Raw genomic sequence first — 19,028 nt, forward strand, 5'->3', positions numbered from 1 at the left:
TTTTGTCTGGCTAAGCTGGAGGTTGACTCTGGGAACTGAGCGTTCTGCAGGACAATATTCTGTTGTCTCCTGTCTTCATGGTGATGGGTGGGGGCTGGGGAGGTGGCTCAGCAGCTAAGAGCACTGGCTGCTCTTCCAGAGGTCCTGAGTTCAATTCCCAGCAACCACATGGTGGCTCAGAACAATCTGTAATAGAATCTGTTGTGCATGAAAACAGAGCACACATATACATAAAATAAATAAGTAAATCTTTAAACATATATATAAATGCATACATACAAACATACATACATACATACAAACACATACATACATACATAATAGGACAGAGTGATGGGTGTAGGATGCAAACTGGGATACAGACAGGTGGCCACATCCACCTCACTGAATGATCCCTGGGATAAAGTACTATGGCCAGGCTGTTGTCTCCCAGATGTTTCCTCCCAGATTCCCAGTAATGAGGAACACTGGCCCCTGCCCAGCACTCTTTTGGAGGCCTGTTCCAGCTTTGTCTCAGCAGAGGAGATGGTCTTTGCTACAATCTGAGGTAGAGGATTTTCAGACCTGCATGCCTGGTCTTCACATTGGATCGAGTCCTTCCCATAATAATGAGACCTCTGAGTAGGGAGGTGGTGGAGCTCACCTTTAATCCCAGCACTAGGGAGGCAGAGACAGGTGACTCTCTATGTTCAAGGCTAGCCTGGTCTACATAGTTCCAGGACAGGCAGGACTACACGGAGAAACCCTGAATACAAACAAACAGATGTGTGTGTGTGTGTGTGTGTGTGTGTGAGAGAGAGAGAGAGAGAGAGAGAGAGAGAGAGAGAGAGAGAGAGAGAGAGAGAGAAGGCTGAGACCTTTGGGATAAACACCAAAGTGGGACAACCCAGAAGCAATGTGGCCAGTGGTATCCCATCGAAGTCAGCGTTGGTCCTCAGGGGCCCTGGAACAACCAAGAACAACTCGGAAGTTCTCCATGGATGCTGAGGTAGCACCCTGTCAGAAATGCGCCCTCTGCCCTAGTTTCAGAGCTAGTACTTGTTTGTTTGTTTGTTTGTTTGTTTTGTTTTTGAGACAGGGTTTCTCTGTGTAGCCTTGGCTGTCCTATTCACTTTGTTAGACCAGGCTGGCCTCGAACTCACAGGGATCCTCCTGCCTCTGCCTCCCGAGTGCTGGGATTAAAGGCGTGCGCCACGGACACCTGGCTCAGTGCTAGCACATTTAACAAACCTCCAGGTGACCATCACTCTGCTCAAGTGGTGGAGGTTGAAGTGAGGAGGAGGCCTGGGGATGAAGTGGGCTGGGAACACAAGGATCCAGCTTCTGCGGCTTAATTCCAGCCTTCACAGATAACAGTGACGTCATGAGATAGCCCAGGTTAATGCCAGAGCTGACTTCCCTGGAAGAGAGCAGCTCCAGGCCGTACTGAGAGGCACAGCTTTGGATATGGCTGTACAGCAGCACTTCAAGAAAGCCAGGCACTTCGTGTTTCCTTTGGGCGACTGTAGCTTCCCTGCAGCCCTGGGAAGGAGACCCCGCGACAGCCTCCTCCCTTGGGGCAGGAGGGGGGGCTAGCACAGCCAGGCGAGATCCAACGCAGCGCCCCTGTCTGCACCCACCTGTGGGTTACTGAACCCTGCACCCAGAACAGGGTCTTTCTCTAGCCCGCACCTGGCGGGCAAGGACCCCCTCCTCCGGACCCCAGAAACGCAGGGTAGGGGCGGGCAGGGCTGGAACCTCTGACCAGCAAACGAGGCCAGGCCCCGCCTCCGCCCGCCCGCGCCCCCCGCCCGCCGCGCCCGCTCTGCAGTGCTCAGTCTCCAGCGCGCGCTGCTGCTAGCGGTCGGTCGCTGTGCCTCGGTGTCCCCAGCCAGTGCGATAGCGACGCCAGCAGGGACCCCAGACCCTGTGGTCGAACCCCTGTCCACGGTGAGTGCTGTTAACTCCTGCCTGCTGCCGTCAGACTGCCGTCGGGGCTTAACCTGCCTTCCACCCTAGGCAGACGGACAGAGGCGACCGACCCCTTGGGCTCCGGCCCCTTGGCTTCTGCGCTTCACTCCCAACGGAGCACGGGAATTGCTGGCGTCAGTGGCAACGGGAAACTGAGGCTCTGGGCAAACTGAGGCAGCGCGTGCTCAGAGGGGGCGGGTCGCACGGCCCGCGTTCTAGGCTCTGAGCGCAGTAGAGGGCGCGCGGAACCGGGGTGGGGAGTCCTCACTGCAGAACGCCGCCGGGGAGGGTTGAAAGGCCGGACCTCACGCCCCAGAGAGTGCGCACCTGCAACCTCAGTTCCCAGGGTCGCCGCCGCTGCAGGGCCACCTGACTACAACCACTCTTTCTAGTAGAGGCCGCTGACTGGAGCGGAGCTGGGGACTTCGGAGACGCCCCGCGGGGCTTCTCGGAAGCCTTCCTAGCAGGTTGCATCCCACTAAGTTAGCGGGAGGAAACCGGCCCACAGTGCCCGGTGTCCCTCCCACTTTCCTACGACCATCGTGAGATCTGTGCCCTCACTAACCTGAAATCCCTGCCAGGGTGAGCCGTGTTCCTCCCTGATTGCCCAGGAATATGGGCCCCACCATTTGGTCTGGGGTCTGATTGCGTGTGTGTGTGTGTGTGTGTGTGTGTGTGTGTGTGTGTGTGAGAGAGAGAGAGAGAGAGAGAGAGAGAGAGAGAGAGAGAGAGAGAGAGAGAGAGAGACAGACAGACAGACAGACAGACAGACAGAGAGACAGAGACAAAGAGAGACAGAGAGACGGGGGTAGGGGGAGAGAGAGAGAGAGAGAGAGAGAGAGAGAGAGAGAGAGAGAGAGAGAGAGAGAGAGACCAGAGCAGCTCCCACACCCACCCCACCCCACACACACACCTGCTGCCTTCCAGGGGGAGAAACCCCAGTAGTTCTGGGGAGAGTAACCACAATCCCCACCACCACCACCACCAAAAGCAGCGGCTCAGGAGCAGCTCAACAGAGACAGGTAAGTAGCAGATAAGGCTCCTGGGAAGAGTGCACCAGTTCCCATCTGTGGGGCATGGAGAGCGAGCACCCACCTGCTGCTGACCTCTGAGACCAAAGTGCAGATGCCCGGCTCCCTCCCTGTGAATCGGGAAGGGCTGAGCTCCCAAGCTCAGGTAGACCAGATGACCTGTCCTTGGCCACCTGAGGAGCTGAAGTGGAGAATTCAGGAAGACCTGGGTGGGGATTGGCCAGGAAGAGAGGGAAAAAAAGCAAAGGAGACCAAATAAGAGGTCACCGGGAAGCTACCCTACCACATTAATCTGTCCCAGTTTCCAGAGAAGCACTCTAGTGTTTGTTATGAGCTAGGAGCCTAGGAAGACCCCCCCCCACCTCCAACCCTCTGCTTAGCTGCCCTTAAATTCTCTACCTCACAGCCACAGATCTTCAAACAGCTTGGGGTGAAGGTCCTGGATTAAACCCTACCTCTGCACCACTTGCCCAGGCCCAGACTGGCAATGAGGTGCCTGTAGCTTTGGCTCAGCCCCCCGCCCCCCCAGTTCATATGGCGAGTTCTTGCTGGCTGATCCTTCCTTGGCTTGGTAGGCAGTTGGGAGCTATGACTCTGGCCCTAGTGACTGGGTGTGAGCAGGGCTGTGGGCACATCCAAGCTCATCCAAGGAGGGACAGTAAACTACAGGACAGTGTCTGAGCTGTGCCTACCAGAGAGGCTGGGATGGAAAGCGGGCCTTCGGGGCATCTCTGCACTTAGTTCACTCCTGTCCTCTACAGACTGAGGTTTCTAGAAATCCGTGGGCAAGAAGTCAAACACATGCAGGTTTATGATGGTAGAGGTGAATGATGAGGTCCCTTGCTGGGCACAGTGAGGCCTGTTTGACAGGTGTTTCTCAGGGCCTGGACTGTTGGGTCAGAGAAGTTAACAGCTGCCGAGGTTTCCATGGGGACCAGAGCTGTTTCTGGGCACCAGCATGAGCCACCTCTTATGGAGACCGATACTGCTGTTGGCCTCATCCTAGCAACAGACTCAGGGTCGGGGGGCACAGATGAACACAAGCTCAGGACACCCCAGGAAAATATAGTGTTTGCACAGCAGAGCCTTGGGTCCCAGGATATTGCCTGCTGGTCCCTGGCCAAGTTCCCAAGCCCACACCTGCTTCTTTGTTTGAGGCAGAGCAGGGGTGCACCCCTTAGCTCCTGTACTGTCAGGTTACTTTGCTTCTGCGTCACATTTGTCTCTGGGACTGCGAGCCCCGTGCCCCCCCCCCCCCCCCCGTCACGGATAGATGCAGCTGGTGGTTGCCTTGGCAACAGCTCAAGAAGTGGCTGCTTTCCTGGCTGGGTGTTCAGGGAGAGCGGCTCTCTTTTTAGTTGGGGGGGGGGGGTGGAAGCTGGGCCTATGACACATGACCACTCGGGATCTCAGGACTGGCTACGTGTGGTGAAAGCTTACTGGGCCTCCACATCTGGAAGGAGGTTTGGGGGGAGTCTTCCCCTCGGGGTGCAGAGTAGCATGGCCTCCTTCGCATCTGCAGCTCTGGGGTCTCACCAGATAGGAACGGGTTGAAGCAAAGGGGTCAGAATGCAGCCCACCAAAGGAGTGCTGAGCCAGTGGGGATAGTGGGATAGAGGTAAGACGGAGGACCTCTCACCGCAGACATGCTCCCTGGCAGACAGAAGCTCTGCATCCCCTGATGCCCCTGGAGACCCTGTTGCAGAGTCCATTTCCTGCCTTACAGAATGGACGTGACAGTCTCCCTTTGCAAGGACTAATGAAACTGGATAGATGCGTGCCTGGTGGATGGCAGGCACACACTATAACCATAACGTATCTTGTTAACACAGCCAGCAAGATAGGGACCCCAAGGGGCGGGTGCAGTGTTACAGGGCCGACCTGGATGTGGGATTGCTTTTCTCAAGAAAGAGAAGGGCCCTCCCTGCGGTAGCGTGGGGAAAGCCCAGGCCCAGGAGTGGTGGTGTGACCCCACCAGGATCGGGATGGGGGTGGGGTGCGTAGTGTCATGGAAACAGGGCGCTTGGGAGGCTGCGGAGTCCTAGGTGCCACGCTACCCTTCAACTCGGGATCTAGAGGGTAAACTAAACAGAAGGTGATGAGCAGATGTGAGCAGCACCTTCCTTCCCGATGTAGTAGGTGGGTCTGGGGGCTAATCAAGCACACGAGAAGCAGGAATTCTCTGCCACCCCAAGTGGAAGGGTGTTCTGGTATTCAGTCTCAGAACTGCCACTGTAATCCCTTGGTGTTCCCGGCACCTACCAGGGCTGTAGATGTGTTCAGTCCCGAGCCTTCCCCCCCCAAACCTCAAGGTCAGAGTAGAAGGCAAGAGGGAGGCCACGGAGTCAGCGTAAGCCTGGACCTAGACTCCATTTGCAGTTAGAAGGCCATTCTCCTAGAGGTGGCAACCAGGATGCTTTGGCAGGATGCGGCAGGATGGCTTGGTTGCCATAGCAACAGGCGGGCAGCTGATTAGATGGACTGGTTGACAGGGAGCTTGGCATGCAGCTGAAACACTTCCAGCCTTCCTCAAAGAGACACATGGGCTTCATGTTTTCTTTTTTACTGATTACTGGGGTGCAAACTCTGCTTTGGGGGTGGGTACTGGGCCCTTGTGCTATATTGGTTTGTGTAAGGATCCTAAAGCAGCTTCCTTATGGGCATCTTGCCCTCAGGTACAGCTGCCAACCCTACCCTGGACTTATGGGTTTAAGAGCCAGTCACAGACCTGCCTCTATGTTTTGGCCTCCGTGGAGAAGGCCTGGGAGGATCTGTCCTGGTTCCAGTTGGGCAAGGGCATTGGTGAAGAGACAGGAAACAGACACATTGTGTCATCCTGTCCTAGGTGGTCAGAGCTCAGCTTGGGCACTAGCCTTGGATGTGGAACACACCTGTCTCCACTGAGACCCCAGCAGTACTTTCACATAGGGCACCAGCTCTGTGCCTGGCACCCCTACCACCCCTAAGGGTATCTGCTACCACACCCCAAAGCCACCGTACAAGGGACACAAAGGCTATTACATCATTTTGTCCAGTGTGGCTGCAGACTCCATAAAGCCCCTCCAGGGACACCCAGCACAACGTAGGAAGGGTGGTGGCAGGCCCCTGGGCCTTTTAGCTACCCTCTGTTAGCCTGTGCAGTGATAGGAGCAGTGGACAAACAGATGTGCTCTTTCCAGGTGGCTGCCATGTCAACCTTGCTGGACATCAAGAGCAGCGTGCTCAGGCAGGTGCAGGTGTGCCCGTCCTTCCGCCGCAAGACAGAGCAGGAACCGGAGAGCGCAAGCACAGACTCACAGGAACCCCCCACTGGGGCCTGGTGGGTACCCTAGGGCTGACCCTGCAGGGCACGCACACCTGGCCTCCCTCTACCAGCTGGCTTGTACACTTGCTGTCTGGTGCCAATGCAGTTGTGTGGGAAGGGAAACCAACGGGGTCTGAACACAAGGCCAAGGTCACTATGTTGTCCCCATGATCGGTTCTCTCTGTGGCATCGTGTTCTGATCCAGGCTTTCTTCCAGGAAACCTGGGGATGGCGTGGAGTTCTTCGCCCACATGCGCCTCATTCTGAAAAAGGGGGATGGCAGACAGGGCCTCCCATGCCCTGAGGTAAGGACTCCATTTCTGAAGGCCCTAGGGACTGTTAGTCAGCACAGGCTACTGGTTCCGTCTGAGACCCCCAACTCAAACCTCTAACCTCTTATCTCCCTGGGGCACCTCCATCCAGCCAGCTGCAAAATCAGGGGCCCCCATCTTCACAGGCCTTCATCTGGTACTCCAACCCTTACAGGTTCTTTTACGCAGTGGCTCCCCAGCCCCTGCCGAGCCTGTGGATTCCAACCGTGGCCTGAGAGCCCTGACCCAGGAGGAGGTAATTGGTGTAGGGGGGAGGCGTGTCTAAGCCCAGGGAGTGATTGCAACTCCTTTCTCCAGGACTGGTGACAGCAGGTAGTGCCATTGGAGCAAGAAGGGAGATGCTAAGGCTGGGGGAGCACTCACTCAGTCGTGGGGAGGAGCTGCCTGGGGCTGAGGGCTGGTTACACACAAGGGCAGAGCAGGGGCCGAGACGCTGGGCTGGGGCTGTGGAACTCAGGGTCTGTTTCCGGAAGGTGGAGATGCTCTATGAGGAGGCCTTGTACACGGTCCTCCACCGAGCAGGCACCATGGGCCCGGACCAGGTAGATGACGAGGAGGTCTTGCTAAGCTACCTTCAGCAGGTGAGCAGGGCCCCACCTACCCGGGCCCCACCCACCCTGCCTCACCCTGGGGAAGACTGAGGTGTGTGTGCACCCATGTACACACACACACACACACACACACACACATACACACACACACACACATACACACACACACACACACACACACACACATGCAGGCACACACACACACATACACACGTAGGCACACACGCACTGGTGCTAGTATCACCTGGATGACACACAAAGTGCACACACTTTGGTGAACATAGGGAGCGGTTGGAGACCTGGTTAGACATGGGCAGAGAGTGCAAGACAGATATCACAGAAATGATTAAAACGGACAGACTGGCACTCAGAGAAGGGGGGGTAGTAGACAGAGGACATGTTTCCTTCGCACTGGCTTGTCCTCTGACTTATCCCGTCCCTGCCTCCCTCGTTCATTTGTGCCACGCCCTTACCTGCTCACTTCTCTGAGTGCTCAGAACCACAGCATCAGCTGCACAGCGCCCCTCCTGGGCTAGGGCAGAGGTCTCATTCACTCCTGTGGACAGTCCTTGAGACTCCTGGGACAGCCCCCAGCCCTTCCCCCAGTCTCCTGCTTACCTGGCCTCACCACCCACAGGTGTTTGCCACCAGTCCTGAGGAACACATGGAGGCCATCATGCGTGTGAAGAAGGCCAAGGTGAGGTTATGCCCACCCAGGCAGGTGCTGGCTGACCAGCAGCAGTCCCTGTGAGGCGGGGAGGGATGCCAGGGTGGCAGGGAAAGTGGGAGGCTGTGACATGCCGAGACCTGTGAAATCCCCAGTACCCTTCGATCTGCAGGCCCCCACATATGCCCTGAAAGTCTCCGTCATGCGTGCCAAGAATCTTCTGGCTAAAGACCCCAATGGTGAGTGAGTATTTGGCAGACCCTCACAGCGCCTGGCAGCTGTTCCTGGAGAGTGCGGAACATGAGGGCTGAGGCACCTGGTCTGTTTCAGGCTTCAGCGACCCATACTGCATGCTGGGCATCCTGCCGGCTTCAAGTGCCCCACAGGAGTCAAGTGGGCAGAAGGAACAGCGCTTCAGCTTCCGCAAGGGCAGCAAGCGTAGCAGCCCGCTGCCTGCCAAGTGTATCCAGGTCACCGAGGTCAAGAGCAGCACCCTGAATCCTGTCTGGAAGGAGCACTTCCTGTTGTAAGGCTCCTACCCTGTGGATAGCCACATACCCCAGATAATGGACACCCATTGCTGTCCCAGGCAACTCTTAAGAGGGACTGGTAACACACCCACTTTCCAAAGGAATAAAAGGAGGCTCATAGACAGATGTCACGTCTATATGGCCACATAGCTGGTAGCGAGTGGAAGTCAGGATGTGAGCCCAGCATGGAGTCTGTGTGGAGAACCGGAACTTAGGGCTACTACCTGTTGCTCCTGGACATCACCCAATCTCAATGCTGGGTAGCTGGAGCCTGGGAGTTTCATAGACATTTCTCTGTGTTCTCTGCAGCGAAATTGAGGATGTCAGCACAGACCAGCTGCACCTGGACATCTGGTAGAGGACCCCGAGCTTTGCAGGGCGTGGAGGGTGACCCCCCTCTATTTTGGAAAGGCGTTGGCGGCGGTCGGTGGTGGGGAGTTAAGAGTTGGGTTGGGAACTCCCGCTCAAGACATCTTCCACCTTCAGGGACCACGATGACGATGTGTCCCTGGCAGAGGCTTGCAGGAAGCTGAATGAAGTTATTGGCCTGAAAGGCATGAGCAGGTATGGGGTGGGGGAGGGGAGGGGAGTCAGAGCCCTAGACCTGCACGTGCAGCTTAGCCACAGGGGTCGGTAGCTCTCCAGGACCAGCAGGAGTGACGTCATGCTGCTGTCTACCCTGTTGTGCCCAGATACTTCAAACAGATTGTCAAGTCGGCCCGAGCAAATGGGACAGCAGGACCCACAGAGGACCATACCGATGACTTCCTGGGATGCCTCAACATCCCTGTCCGGGTGTGTGGGGAAGAGTGGGACAAAGCCATGGGATGTGTGTGGATGCCCCCAGGATGCTTGGTACGGGTGGGTTGGGGGTGCCCCAGGGCTCTTGGGCATCTCCAGTGGCAATGTCCTGTGCTCCCGTAGAGAATCTACTCTCTTGGGACTAGTGGCAGAAGGCCACACTGGGCATCCACTCAGCATTCACTTCCCCTCAGGGGTCCCAGAGGGTGGTTTGTTTTGCTTTGTCCTTACCGGTCTTGGACGGCACTCTAGCCCTCTGTGACTGTGTGGGAGGGAGAAGGGTCCCTAGGCATTCCACCTTCCCACCCTCGCCCTTCTCAGGAGGTGCCTGTGGCAGGTGCTGACCGCTGGTTTAAACTGGAACCCCGCTCCAGTGCCTCCCGTGTGCAGGGAGACTGCCACCTGGTCCTCAAGCTGATCACCACCCAGGTGGGAAACTATGGGGGGGGCCACATCAGCACCCCTGCCTGGCAGCATCCCCTCCTGCCGGGCTTAGGCAGAGCTGATGACAGACTTTAGGTTCTGCCTTCCAGAGGGACACTGCTATGAGCCAGCGCGGACGCTCCGGCTTCCTGTCCTACCTGTTGCTCCTCAGCCGCGTGCTGCGGTTTGAGCACCGTGTGGAGGAGGTAGTGGGTGCCCTTGGGCTGCCTAGTAGAGTAAGGGCTCAGAGCAGGGATATGGGGGGGGGGGCTCTCTGGCCTCTGCCCACCTTTGGCTTCCTTCTCCAGCCCAATTCTAGCAGCTGGCGTGGCGAGCTTAGTGGGCCTGGGACCACAGTCCTTTGTCTGCATGGAGCCCAAAGCAATCTGTCACCCTTGCAGCTGGCGGTGCTGTGAGTAGACGTGGTGGCCCTTGTGGGTAGAGCCTCCTGAGAAGGCCCTGAGAGGGCAGGGCGTGGGGAACAGGACTGTGGGTGGGGCCTGTTATGCAAGTGCGGACCACAAGCCTAGGCTCCTATAGGCACTGGCAAGTCAGTAGCCGGCACCATCAGACACGCACCCTGGACTACGGCTACCTGCTGGGGCTGTTGGAAGATGTGCAGGCACACTGGGAGGAGGCAGCGTCACTGCCCCAGGAGCAGGTCTGTGTGATGTTGGGGGGGGGCAGGGAAAGAGAGAGGGGGGGGGAGAGAACGCTGTGCAATAAGGAGGTGATGATTGTAATGGAGTAACCTTGGAAGGATGCCACAAAGGTCAGACTGGGCTGAAGGCAAAGCCTCTGAAGTGGCAAGTGTCCAAGCAGCAGGACCAAGTGGGCACTGGCAGTATGGAGCAGAGGGGACAGGAGATATAAAGGCGCCGTGGCTCATAGGTGCAGTGAAAGTGTCAGTTGAAAGTGGAATGGGAAGCCGGGCATGGTGGCGCACGCCTTTAATCCCAGCACTTGGGAGGCAGAGGCAGGCGGATCGCTGTGAGTTCGAGGCCAGCCTGGTCTACAAAGTGAGCCCAGGATGGCCAAGGCTACACAGAGAAACCTTGTCTCGAAAAACCAAAAAAAAAAAAAAGAAAGAAAGAAAGTGGAATGGGCAGTTGAGAAGGGACTGGTTTGTCAGTATCTGTGGACAAAGCTGCCTTGGACCTTGCTCCTGTCCTAACTCTGAAGACCCCATTCCCTGCAGGAGGAGAGCCTGGCTGACAGCTTCTCTGCCTTCTCCGAGTTCGGGCTGAGGTTGCTACGCCAGCTCCGAGATTACTTCCCTGCCACCAACAGCACGGCTGTGTACCGCTTGGAGCTGCTGCTGAAGTGGGTGTGGTCCAGCTGGGCCAGGGGACTGGCAGGCTGGGGGCTGGGGGCTGGAGGCTAGCAGGCTGGGGGCTGGCGGGCTGGGGGCTGGGGGCTGGGGGCTGGGGGCTAGCAGGCTGGGGGTTGGCGGCCTAGGTGCTGGGGCGGGCCTCTTCAGTCAGATACCTTCACCAGGTGCCTGGAGAAGCTACAGCTTTTCCAGCCAGCCTTTGAGATCTGTCCCTTTGAGACTGAGCTCAGCATGGACATTGCTGCTGCCCTGAAGGTGTGTCTGGTTTCCTCTTGGCCTCTTCCTCCCTTGGCCCCTGCCAGGCCTTGCTGTCCGCAGCACGCCCCCCTTAACACGACTCTTCCCTTCAATCCACTCTGTTGCCTTTACTGGCTGCTGCTACAGCGGGGCAACCGGGAGTGGTATGACCAGCTTCTGAACAGCAAGAGTCCTCGAGAGCAGGTGTGAAACCGGATGGCATGGACCCGAGGCACAGGGCATTTTGGGGGGGGTACGCAGGTCACCCCAATCCTGGCTTTCTTGCAGCCAGGGCCACAGCGTCTGGTGGGGCTTATTGAGCTTGCAGACACCGTCTACGAGGACTTGCAGTCCTGCTACGGGGTCTACGCCAGTCTCTTCCACGGGTAGGCTCTTCCCCTGGATACTGCTACAAGGCTAGAATGGGCTGGCTTGAGATGGCGGAACGTGGCTGAGACATGTTTTTTTTTTTTTTCAGTATCCTTAAGGTGGACTTCTTCACCCTTACCTTCCGGCAGCTGGAACGTCTGGTGAGGGGGAGGGGGGGAAGTCCTTTACCCTGGGTGCCTGTGGGTCCTGGGAACCGGGAAGAAGTCCCCGGTAAAGAGGGTGCCCAGACTTACCTTGGAACTGGCCTAATCCCACCGTCTGAGGCAGGTGGCCGAAGAGGCGTGGGTACTGACAGAGGAGCTGAGCCCCAAGATGAACCTAGAGGTGGCCTCGGGGCTCTTTGAGCTCTATCTGACTCTGGCAGACACCCAGCGCTTCTGGAGCAACATCCCTGGACGGTGGGTTCCCCCCCTCCTCATACCTGGGACCACTATGGCCTCCCCTCCGCTCTGAATCTGGAGACCTCTGGGTGATGGTGTGTGAGTTTTGATGGGCTCTGAGCCAGTGAGTGTTCCCTGCAGGGACAGCCGCTCCCTAGCCCTGGCTGGCATCCACACCCCGTTCCTGCCAGCTGTGAAGCTCTGGCTGCAGGTGCTGCGGGACCAGGCCAAGTGGCGCCTTCAGGGAGCTGTGGATGTAGACACGGTGAGTTGTGTGTTCAGTCACGTGACTCTGGGCTTGCTCCTCCTGCCGCCCCCTCCCCCCCCCCCCCGCCCCGCGCCCCTTCTCCCACAACATCGGTCCCTCTTCCGCCTTTGTAGCTGGAGCCTGTGGACGCAGCTTCCAAACACAGCAGCTCCGCAGCCACCGCCAGCCTCTGCCTTGGTCACATCCAGGAGCTCTGGGTCCGCCTAGCTTGGCCTGACCCTGCCCAGGCCCAGGGACTAGGCACTCAGCTCAGCCAGGTACGCGGGCTGGGGAATCTGTGGGGAGTTGACCACGGAGATGGGGCGGGGTCCCAAGCTCCCAGCTCATCTCATGTCCTAGGACATGTGTGAGGCCTCCGTCTTCTACACGGAACTGCTGAGGAAGAAGGTGGACACCCAGCCAGGGGCTGCCGGTGAGGCAGTGAGCGAACAGGTGAGCTGAGCGGCTGCAGGTGGCTGGAGGCCCCGCCCCCGCCCCACCCCCGCCCCACCCCCGCCCTCCACTCCACTCCCACGACAGCTGCCCAGCGGCTCCACCCACCCCCACCCCTTTTCCAGCTCTGTGTGGTGCTCAACAACGTGGAGTTGGTGCGCAGAGCTTCAGGGCAGGCGCTGAGAGGTCTGGCGTGGTCGGAAGGGGCTGCTGGCCCGGAGGGAGTGCTCCCCCGCCCCCTGCTCAGCTGCATACAGGCCCTGGATGAAGACCTTCAGCGGGAGGCCCATACTGTGACAGCACACCTGACTTCCAAGGTGGGCAGAGGGGTGGGGCCCGGGACTGTGCGAATGTAGGGACTATTCTTGAGTCTCCACTCTTGTTCTGAGCACCACCCCTCTCTCAGATGGTGGCGGACATCAGGAAGTACGTACAGCACATCAGTCTGTCCCCTGACTCTATTCAGAATGATGAGGTGAGTGAGTGGAGCGGATTAGGGGGGAGTACATATGCTGGGGGGGGAGGGGAGGTGGGGTGGGGGAGGGCAGGTGGGGGGGGGCTGGGGTGGGAGCAGGCTGAAGTCCGGCTTGACTGGGTCCTGAGGACTCGTGGCCTGCAGGCTGTAGCCCCACTCCTGAAGTACCTGGACGAGAAGCTGGCCTTGCTGAATGACTCCCTGGTGAAGGAGAACCTGAGCAGGTACCAGCAAGGCGGTGGGGTAGGTGGGCTGGTGCCGGCCCAGGGAGTCACCCAGGTGGTGTGCCCCCCAGGGTGCTAGAGGCCCTCTGGGAGCTGCTTCTCCAGGCCATTCTGCAGGCGTTGAGTGCAAACCGAGATGTCTCTGCTGATTTCTACGGGCGCTTCCACTTCACGCTGGAGGTGAGGTCACAAGAAGCTCCCCACAGTCCTCTCCCTGCGGCCCCTGTAAACCTCTGCCCAGGTGCTCCACAGTTCGGCCGGCAGCCCTTCTTCCCTACGGCCCAAATAAATACCTGTTCCTACAGCTGGCTGGCCTCAGGTGCTGGCATTTCCTAGGCCTCCTGGGGCTGTCTGAGGAACCTCACATTTGGGAAGTGGCTTTGCATTGCTTCCTTATCCGACAGGTCTTCAGCACAGGCTAGCCTTCCTTCTGACAACCTCCTCTTTTTTTTTTCCCTGTTGTAGGCGTTGGTCAGTTTCTTCCATGCTGAGGGCCAGGGGCTGCCCTTGGAGAACCTGAGGGATGGCGGCTACAAGGTGAGCTCACTGCAGAACACATTCAGCCTGCTGCCCTGCAGTGGGCATCCTCGTGCTGGCGAGACCAGGTGGCCACGAGGCAGCTCAGGTGACTCTGTGAAGACGGCCCTGCCAGGCAGCAGGGTTACTAGTGGCAGCTTCCCTTTCAGAGGCTGGAAGAGGAGCTGCGGCTACACAAATGCTCCACCCGAGAGTGCATCGAGCAGTTTTACCTGGACAAGCTCAAGCAGGTGTGTGTGTGTGTGTGTGTGTGTGTGTGTTTGTGTGTGTGTGTGTGTCACTGTCGACCCACAGGCCCGCTCTGAGACCCAGCTCCACTCACTGGCTTTTTCCACTGGCCTTTCCCACAGAGGGCTCTGGAGCAGAACCGGTTTGGGCGCCTGACTGTCCGATGTCATTATGAAGCAGCCGAGCAGCGGCTGGCTGTGGAGGTGCTGCATGCAGCGGACTTACTGCCTCTGGATGCCAATGGTGAGGCAGGGCAGTGCTGGATGGGTGGGGTGACACGATACACAGACACACACACACACACACACACACACAGACACACACAGACACACACAGACACATACAGACACACACACAGACACACACACACAGACATAGACACACACACACACACAGACACACACAGACACAGACACATACAGACACACACACACACAGAGACACATACAGACACACACACAGACACACACACACAGACACAGACACATACAGACACACATACAGACACACACACACACACACAGACACACACACAAACACATACAGACACACACACAGACACACACACACACACACAGACACACACACACAGACACATACAGACACACACAGACACACACACACAGGCATAGACACACACACACACACACACCAGTGGGGGACTGGGAGACATTTAGCTCACAATGTATCTTCTAGGCCTGAGTGACCCTTTTGTGATTGTGGAGCTTGGCCCACCACACCTCTTCCCACTGGTCCGAAGCCAGAGGACTCAAGTCAAAGCCCGGACATTGCACCCGGTGTATGATGAGCTCTTCCACTTGTGAGTGCCTGCCTGGCCTGCTGTGCCCTCCCCACCGCCTGCGCCACATGGCTGCAGCAGGCTCCTGACTGCCCTGTCCACAGCTCTGTGCCTGCGGAGGCATGCCGCCGCCGTGGGGCCTGTGTGCTGTTCACGGTTATGGACCACGACTGGCTGTCCACTAATGACTTTGCTGGGGAAGCGGCCCTTGGCCTGGGCAGTGTCAGTGGCATCGCAAGGCCACATGCAGGAGGGGGCATGAGACCTGGGCAGCCCATCACACTACACCTGCGCAGGCCCAGAGCTCAGGGTGAGTGAGAGTCAGTGGGTTGAGGGTGGTGAGCCTGGCCTGAACTGCCTTCTGCATGCTCACCTGCCTATCCACCCACAGTGAGGTCTGCGCTGCGGATGCTAGAAGGCCGCACCAACAAAGAGGCACAGGAGTTTGTGAAGAAACTCAAGGAGTTGGAGAAGTGCATGGAGGCTGACCTCTGAGCACCTCATGGTCACGGCCTGGCCCTTCCCACTTCCCAGTGGGGCCCACTTTGTGCAGCAAGGGGTTCTGGGGGGGGCCCCCCTCTTCCCTCACCATGTGACCTGCCTGCTCTGGTTGGACCCTGTGGCTTCTGTCTGCCCTGGCTGTGTCTTTTGGTGTGTGCTGTGAACCCTCTGTGCCCCAGCATGCCCCACCTTGAATATGGGCAGCCAACTCAGTGGGATTGGCCAGCATCTGCCCTGGACACAGAGCAGGATGGATGATGGGTCCTGACCTCAGAGCGCACTTCTCTCTGAGGTGGTGGTCAGATGCTCTCAGTGGACTCCGCCCCATGGGGGGTCATTAGGCAGAATCTGACATTTGTGGTCACAACTAGGGAGGGGAAGGTACTGGAGTCAGGGGGTGGAGGCCAAGATGGCTGTTCACACCCTGTCACCATCATTTGGCTTGAGGAGAAATGACTTGTGTCCCATGATGGGAGTGTCACTGGGGAAGCCTCTCCTAGAGAAGGCCCCACCCTGCTCTCTGAGGAAAGGGTTGGAGGCAGGAAGGTCACAGGACAAGTTGAGAAGTTAGCAGCTGCCAGGGTGCCAGGCAGAGGGTGAGGGTTGGGTTTCCATTGCCTGCAGCATGGCTCTCCTGGTTCTAGACGCTCTACCCACAGCAGGTGAACAGGAAGCCAGCTGGGGACTACTTGCGTCTGGTCCCCACCTGGCTCCTGGGCCCAGGAGATTTTTCTCCCACAGTCACCATGAGGAAAGGGACATTACCGAGAGGTGGAGATCAGGGTCCAGGGCTCTACAAGCTAGCTGGTCAGAAAACACTTTACACATCTGTATGTGACCATACCAGACTTACCCAGAGCCCAGATCCACCCAGGTAGCTTTCCCCAACCCTTAGCCAAGTACAGAACAACAGACTCATAGTGGGGGCTCCTTCTTGATTTTATTGACAGCTCTAAGGCAGGACTCCAAACAAGGCTGTCACAGAATTGTCCCAACAGGCCTGTCCGTCCCCAGGTCCCACTGCCACCTCTGCAGTAACGCACACCAGCTTCAATAATGTATGTGTTTGCAACCTTCAGTCTCTCTGCCGTTTCTTTATTCCTTTCCAAATTTCAGTGGCGCCTCTGGCCTGAGCCTCTCCTTCTGGAATCTCGACCTCTTGAGAGTAGCTGCTGTCTCCTCCATTAGCACCAGGCCCTTGTTCCTCACACTCATCACTGTCCTCCCCAGAATCTTCTCTGTGGTCCTCACACTCATCGCTGTCCTCCCCAGAATCTTCTCTGTGGTCCTCAGACTCATCAGTGCTGTCTATGTCCACAGGCAGCCTGGAAAAGGGGGATGCGCTAGACATAGGCCAGTCTGAGGCTAGCGTTCCATGCCGCTCACCACAGAAGCCCTCGGGCAGAGGGTACTCTGCGCCCAACCCCCTCTAGCAGGCAGCTGCTTTATACTCTGTAATCGACACTAGGCTTGCTCAAAAAAGCCACACCCACAAGACAGGAGAACTGGGTTAAGGCTCCAGGAGCCCATCCGGCATGAACCATCACTTAGTGGGACTCACTCACTGACTTACCGGGTGCTGGCCACAGGCCGGTTGAGGTTTGCGAACTCTCGCCCCGAGTCCACATCAAAGGGATCTGAACAGAGAAAGAGGTGGGAGGCGACCTCTAAGTGATTTCAGAGCAGAGCCAAACCAGTGTCTCTAGGGTCCAAAGGACCTGGAGGGGCTCAATTGCTTCCCTGGGCCTCCCAGCCATGCCAGGCCTCACCGATCGCCTCCTCCTCAGGGATGTCCTTGGTGCTAGCCAAGTACTCCTGCTCGGCCTGCAGCACCTCCTCTGGGCCATGGCAGGCCGCGTACTTCTCCAGGAGTTGTCGGTTCAGGTCCAGGAAGCCCTTGCCCCACTTAAACTTCCGAAGCAAAATGACAGCAAGATCTGAAAAGCCTAGTGGGACAAAAAACCCCAAAAATATGCCTGGGACCCCTTTAGAGGGCACAACTATCACCCTGGCTGCTAAACGCACCTGCTATCCCAGGATGCTGTCACCTCCTCTACAGTTGACAAGGTTCCTCTCATCTATTGAGTCCTACTATGATAGTCCCTGTGTCTCCCCCCCCCCCCTTGGATACAGGGTTTCTCTGTGTAGCCTTGGCTGTCCTGGACTCGCTTTGTAGACCAAGCTGGCCTCGAACTCACAGCAACCCACCTGCCTCTGCCTCCCAAGTACTGGAACTAAAGGTGTGCGCCACCACCACACCCCACTAGTCCCCGTGTCTCCTTGAATCCTTCCTTCAGACACCAAGAATAAAGACTCTTGGGGCAAGGCTGCCATGACAGTGAGACCCCTCCCCCGCAACCCCCAGGGAAGGCAGCCGTCCATTTTGCCTCTTCATAAACTCAAGGCTGTAATTGGGCACTGAGACTGAAACCAAAGGCTGTTTTGATGGCTCCCAATATATTCTCACACCCTCCTGCTCAGAATCTGCCAGAAGAAACTACAGGCTCGGGGGCCTAGTCAGGGCAGGGGCTGCCAGGCCAGGCTTCTGTCGAACCTGAAACTCACCTACAATGCAGAAGGCAGCAGCAAAAGCTTCCACGCAGGAAAGTCTGCAGGGCCGGCCATAGTTTACAGGGTTGGCGGCCACGAGGTAAGGCAGGAGCCGCAAGTGGCTCCCTCGCATCTTCCCAAAGGGTGTCTCATCCAGTTTGGCCCACGAGCAATCTATGACAGCGACCCCTGACTGTGCCACCAGCTGTCTGCCAGAGAGTGTAGGGAAGGTTCTGGGGCCCCAAATATGACATGACCTTGGAGACCGGCTTCACTACGGATGAGATATCACTCTGATATTTCCAAACTATGGTTTACTGCAGTGGTAACAAAGAGCCCTTACTAGCAAACTTAGCGGCAGCAGTTGGGGGTAGCTAGCTAGACAATGTTTACTTACTCAACATATGTTTCTCCTAGGCTCTGCTATTCTCTAGCCTTGCTCTATGACAAGAGTCAAGTTAGCTGTAACTCTGCCAGGGTGAAAGGCGTGGACATCCAATACCCATAAGCAAGGCTTGAAGGATAACCATCCCATAAGGGGCAGTTTAACAAAGTCAAGACGATGGGGGAAGGCACTCCAACCCCTCTCCGACCCCCAGGCCTCCGGTGCCTACCTGTCTGCGGGAGACACGTACTGAGTGCCTACCGGGCTGAGCACCAGACCGCCAAATCTCTGGTTCAGGCGCAGGCAGCGCACCAGACCCAGGCGGGCCAGTTTGCGGCCGGTGCAGCGCCGGGGGTCGCAGTGGCCAAGCTCCCACATAGCCAAGGCACAAGGCAGACGCGCAGGGCACGGGCCATCCTGGCCCTCGGCCTCCCCAGGCTGCACGGATGCTGCAAGGAGAGAGAGAGATTAGATCGGGTCCTCAGCGCCTGCTCCCAGGCCGGACCCGCTGCTCCAAAACTCACCACGCAGCGCAGCGCCCACCTCCTCAGCGAAAGCGTCCAGAGAGCGGCCGGGGGGACGCCGAACACGACCGCTCTCGGTCCTGGACCCGCGAGCAACCTTCTTACGGCCCATAGTCCTTAGGCGAACTACTCGGCTACGGGGTTTAGTCCGGAGCGTGTGCGCGTGCGCGGTCGCA

General features: G+C 57.6%; 2 protein-coding genes across 7 annotated transcripts; one reads left to right on the forward strand and one right to left on the reverse strand.

Moving 5' to 3' along the window:
• Positions 1 to 1,802: 1,802 nt before the first annotated feature.
• Positions 1,803 to 16,476, forward strand: BAIAP3 (BAI1 associated protein 3). Of its 4 annotated transcripts, XM_084764186.1 has the most exons (35): positions 2,212 to 2,532; positions 2,878 to 2,972; positions 6,161 to 6,300; positions 6,503 to 6,590; positions 6,772 to 6,852; positions 7,091 to 7,198; positions 7,806 to 7,865; positions 8,008 to 8,074; positions 8,166 to 8,361; positions 8,675 to 8,719; positions 8,852 to 8,929; positions 9,058 to 9,160; positions 9,488 to 9,595; positions 9,700 to 9,795; positions 9,898 to 10,001; positions 10,130 to 10,250; positions 10,788 to 10,912; positions 11,087 to 11,177; positions 11,307 to 11,363; positions 11,448 to 11,545; positions 11,638 to 11,689; positions 11,817 to 11,947; positions 12,071 to 12,194; positions 12,311 to 12,454; positions 12,537 to 12,629; positions 12,755 to 12,946; positions 13,036 to 13,104; positions 13,249 to 13,328; positions 13,400 to 13,508; positions 13,794 to 13,865; positions 14,015 to 14,095; positions 14,216 to 14,336; positions 14,790 to 14,913; positions 14,997 to 15,202; positions 15,284 to 16,476. In XM_084764186.1, exons 3-35 carry the CDS (start codon positions 6,170 to 6,172, stop codon positions 15,385 to 15,387), a joined length of 3,459 nt encoding a protein of 1,152 aa, XP_084620312.1. In that variant the 5' UTR covers positions 2,212 to 2,532; positions 2,878 to 2,972; positions 6,161 to 6,169; the 3' UTR covers positions 15,388 to 16,476. The 4 variants fall into 4 exon arrangements, with proteins under 4 accessions (XP_084620311.1, XP_084620312.1, XP_084620313.1 ...); XM_084764185.1 differs by lacking the exons at positions 2,212 to 2,532; positions 2,878 to 2,972 and adding an exon at positions 1,803 to 1,929; XM_084764187.1 differs by lacking the exon at positions 2,212 to 2,532 and having other exon boundaries at positions 2,847 to 2,972.
• TSR3 (TSR3 ribosome maturation factor) lies at positions 16,314 to 19,025 on the reverse strand. Of its 3 annotated transcripts, XM_084764207.1 has the most exons (7): positions 18,853 to 19,025; positions 18,558 to 18,777; positions 17,959 to 18,176; positions 17,163 to 17,339; positions 16,967 to 17,030; positions 16,687 to 16,718; positions 16,314 to 16,644 (listed from the first exon to the last, which is right to left on the reverse strand). In XM_084764207.1, exons 1-7 carry the CDS (start codon positions 18,962 to 18,964, stop codon positions 16,469 to 16,471), a joined length of 999 nt encoding a protein of 332 aa, XP_084620333.1. In that variant the 5' UTR covers positions 18,965 to 19,025; the 3' UTR covers positions 16,314 to 16,468. The 3 variants fall into 3 exon arrangements, with proteins under 3 accessions (XP_084620333.1, XP_084620331.1, XP_084620332.1); XM_084764205.1 differs by having other exon boundaries at positions 16,314 to 16,718; positions 18,853 to 19,024; XM_084764206.1 differs by having other exon boundaries at positions 16,314 to 16,718; positions 17,959 to 18,152; positions 18,853 to 19,023.
• Positions 19,026 to 19,028: the final 3 nt, after the last annotated feature.

The sequence above is a fragment of the Acomys minous genome (genome assembly GCF_964271855.1).
Source record: "Acomys minous genome assembly, chromosome: 16".
In the NCBI taxonomy this organism is placed as follows: domain Eukaryota; kingdom Metazoa; phylum Chordata; class Mammalia; order Rodentia; family Muridae; genus Acomys; species Acomys minous.

Bases quoted from the DNA above. Each gene is read 5' to 3' on its own strand.
- TSR3 (XM_084764205.1), bottom strand. From the start codon at position 18,964: ATGGGCCGTAAGAAGGTTGCTCGCGGGTCCAGGACCGAGAGCGGTCGT. The intron at 17,031-17,162 runs GTGAGGCCTGGC...TTCTCTGTTCAG, and splicing joins CCCTGAGGAGGAGGCGATCG to ATCCCTTTGATGTGGACTCG. The intron at 16,719-16,966 runs GTAAGTCAGTGA...CCCCTTTTCCAG, and splicing joins CGGCCTGTGGCCAGCACCCG to GCTGCCTGTGGACATAGACA.
- BAIAP3 (XM_084764185.1), top strand. From the start codon at position 6,170: ATGTCAACCTTGCTGGACATCAAGAGCAGCGTGCTCAGGCAGGTGCAG. The intron at 6,853-7,090 runs GTAATTGGTGTA...TGTTTCCGGAAG, and splicing joins GAGCCCTGACCCAGGAGGAG to GTGGAGATGCTCTATGAGGA. The intron at 14,096-14,215 runs GTGTGTGTGTGT...CCTTTCCCACAG, and splicing joins ACCTGGACAAGCTCAAGCAG to AGGGCTCTGGAGCAGAACCG.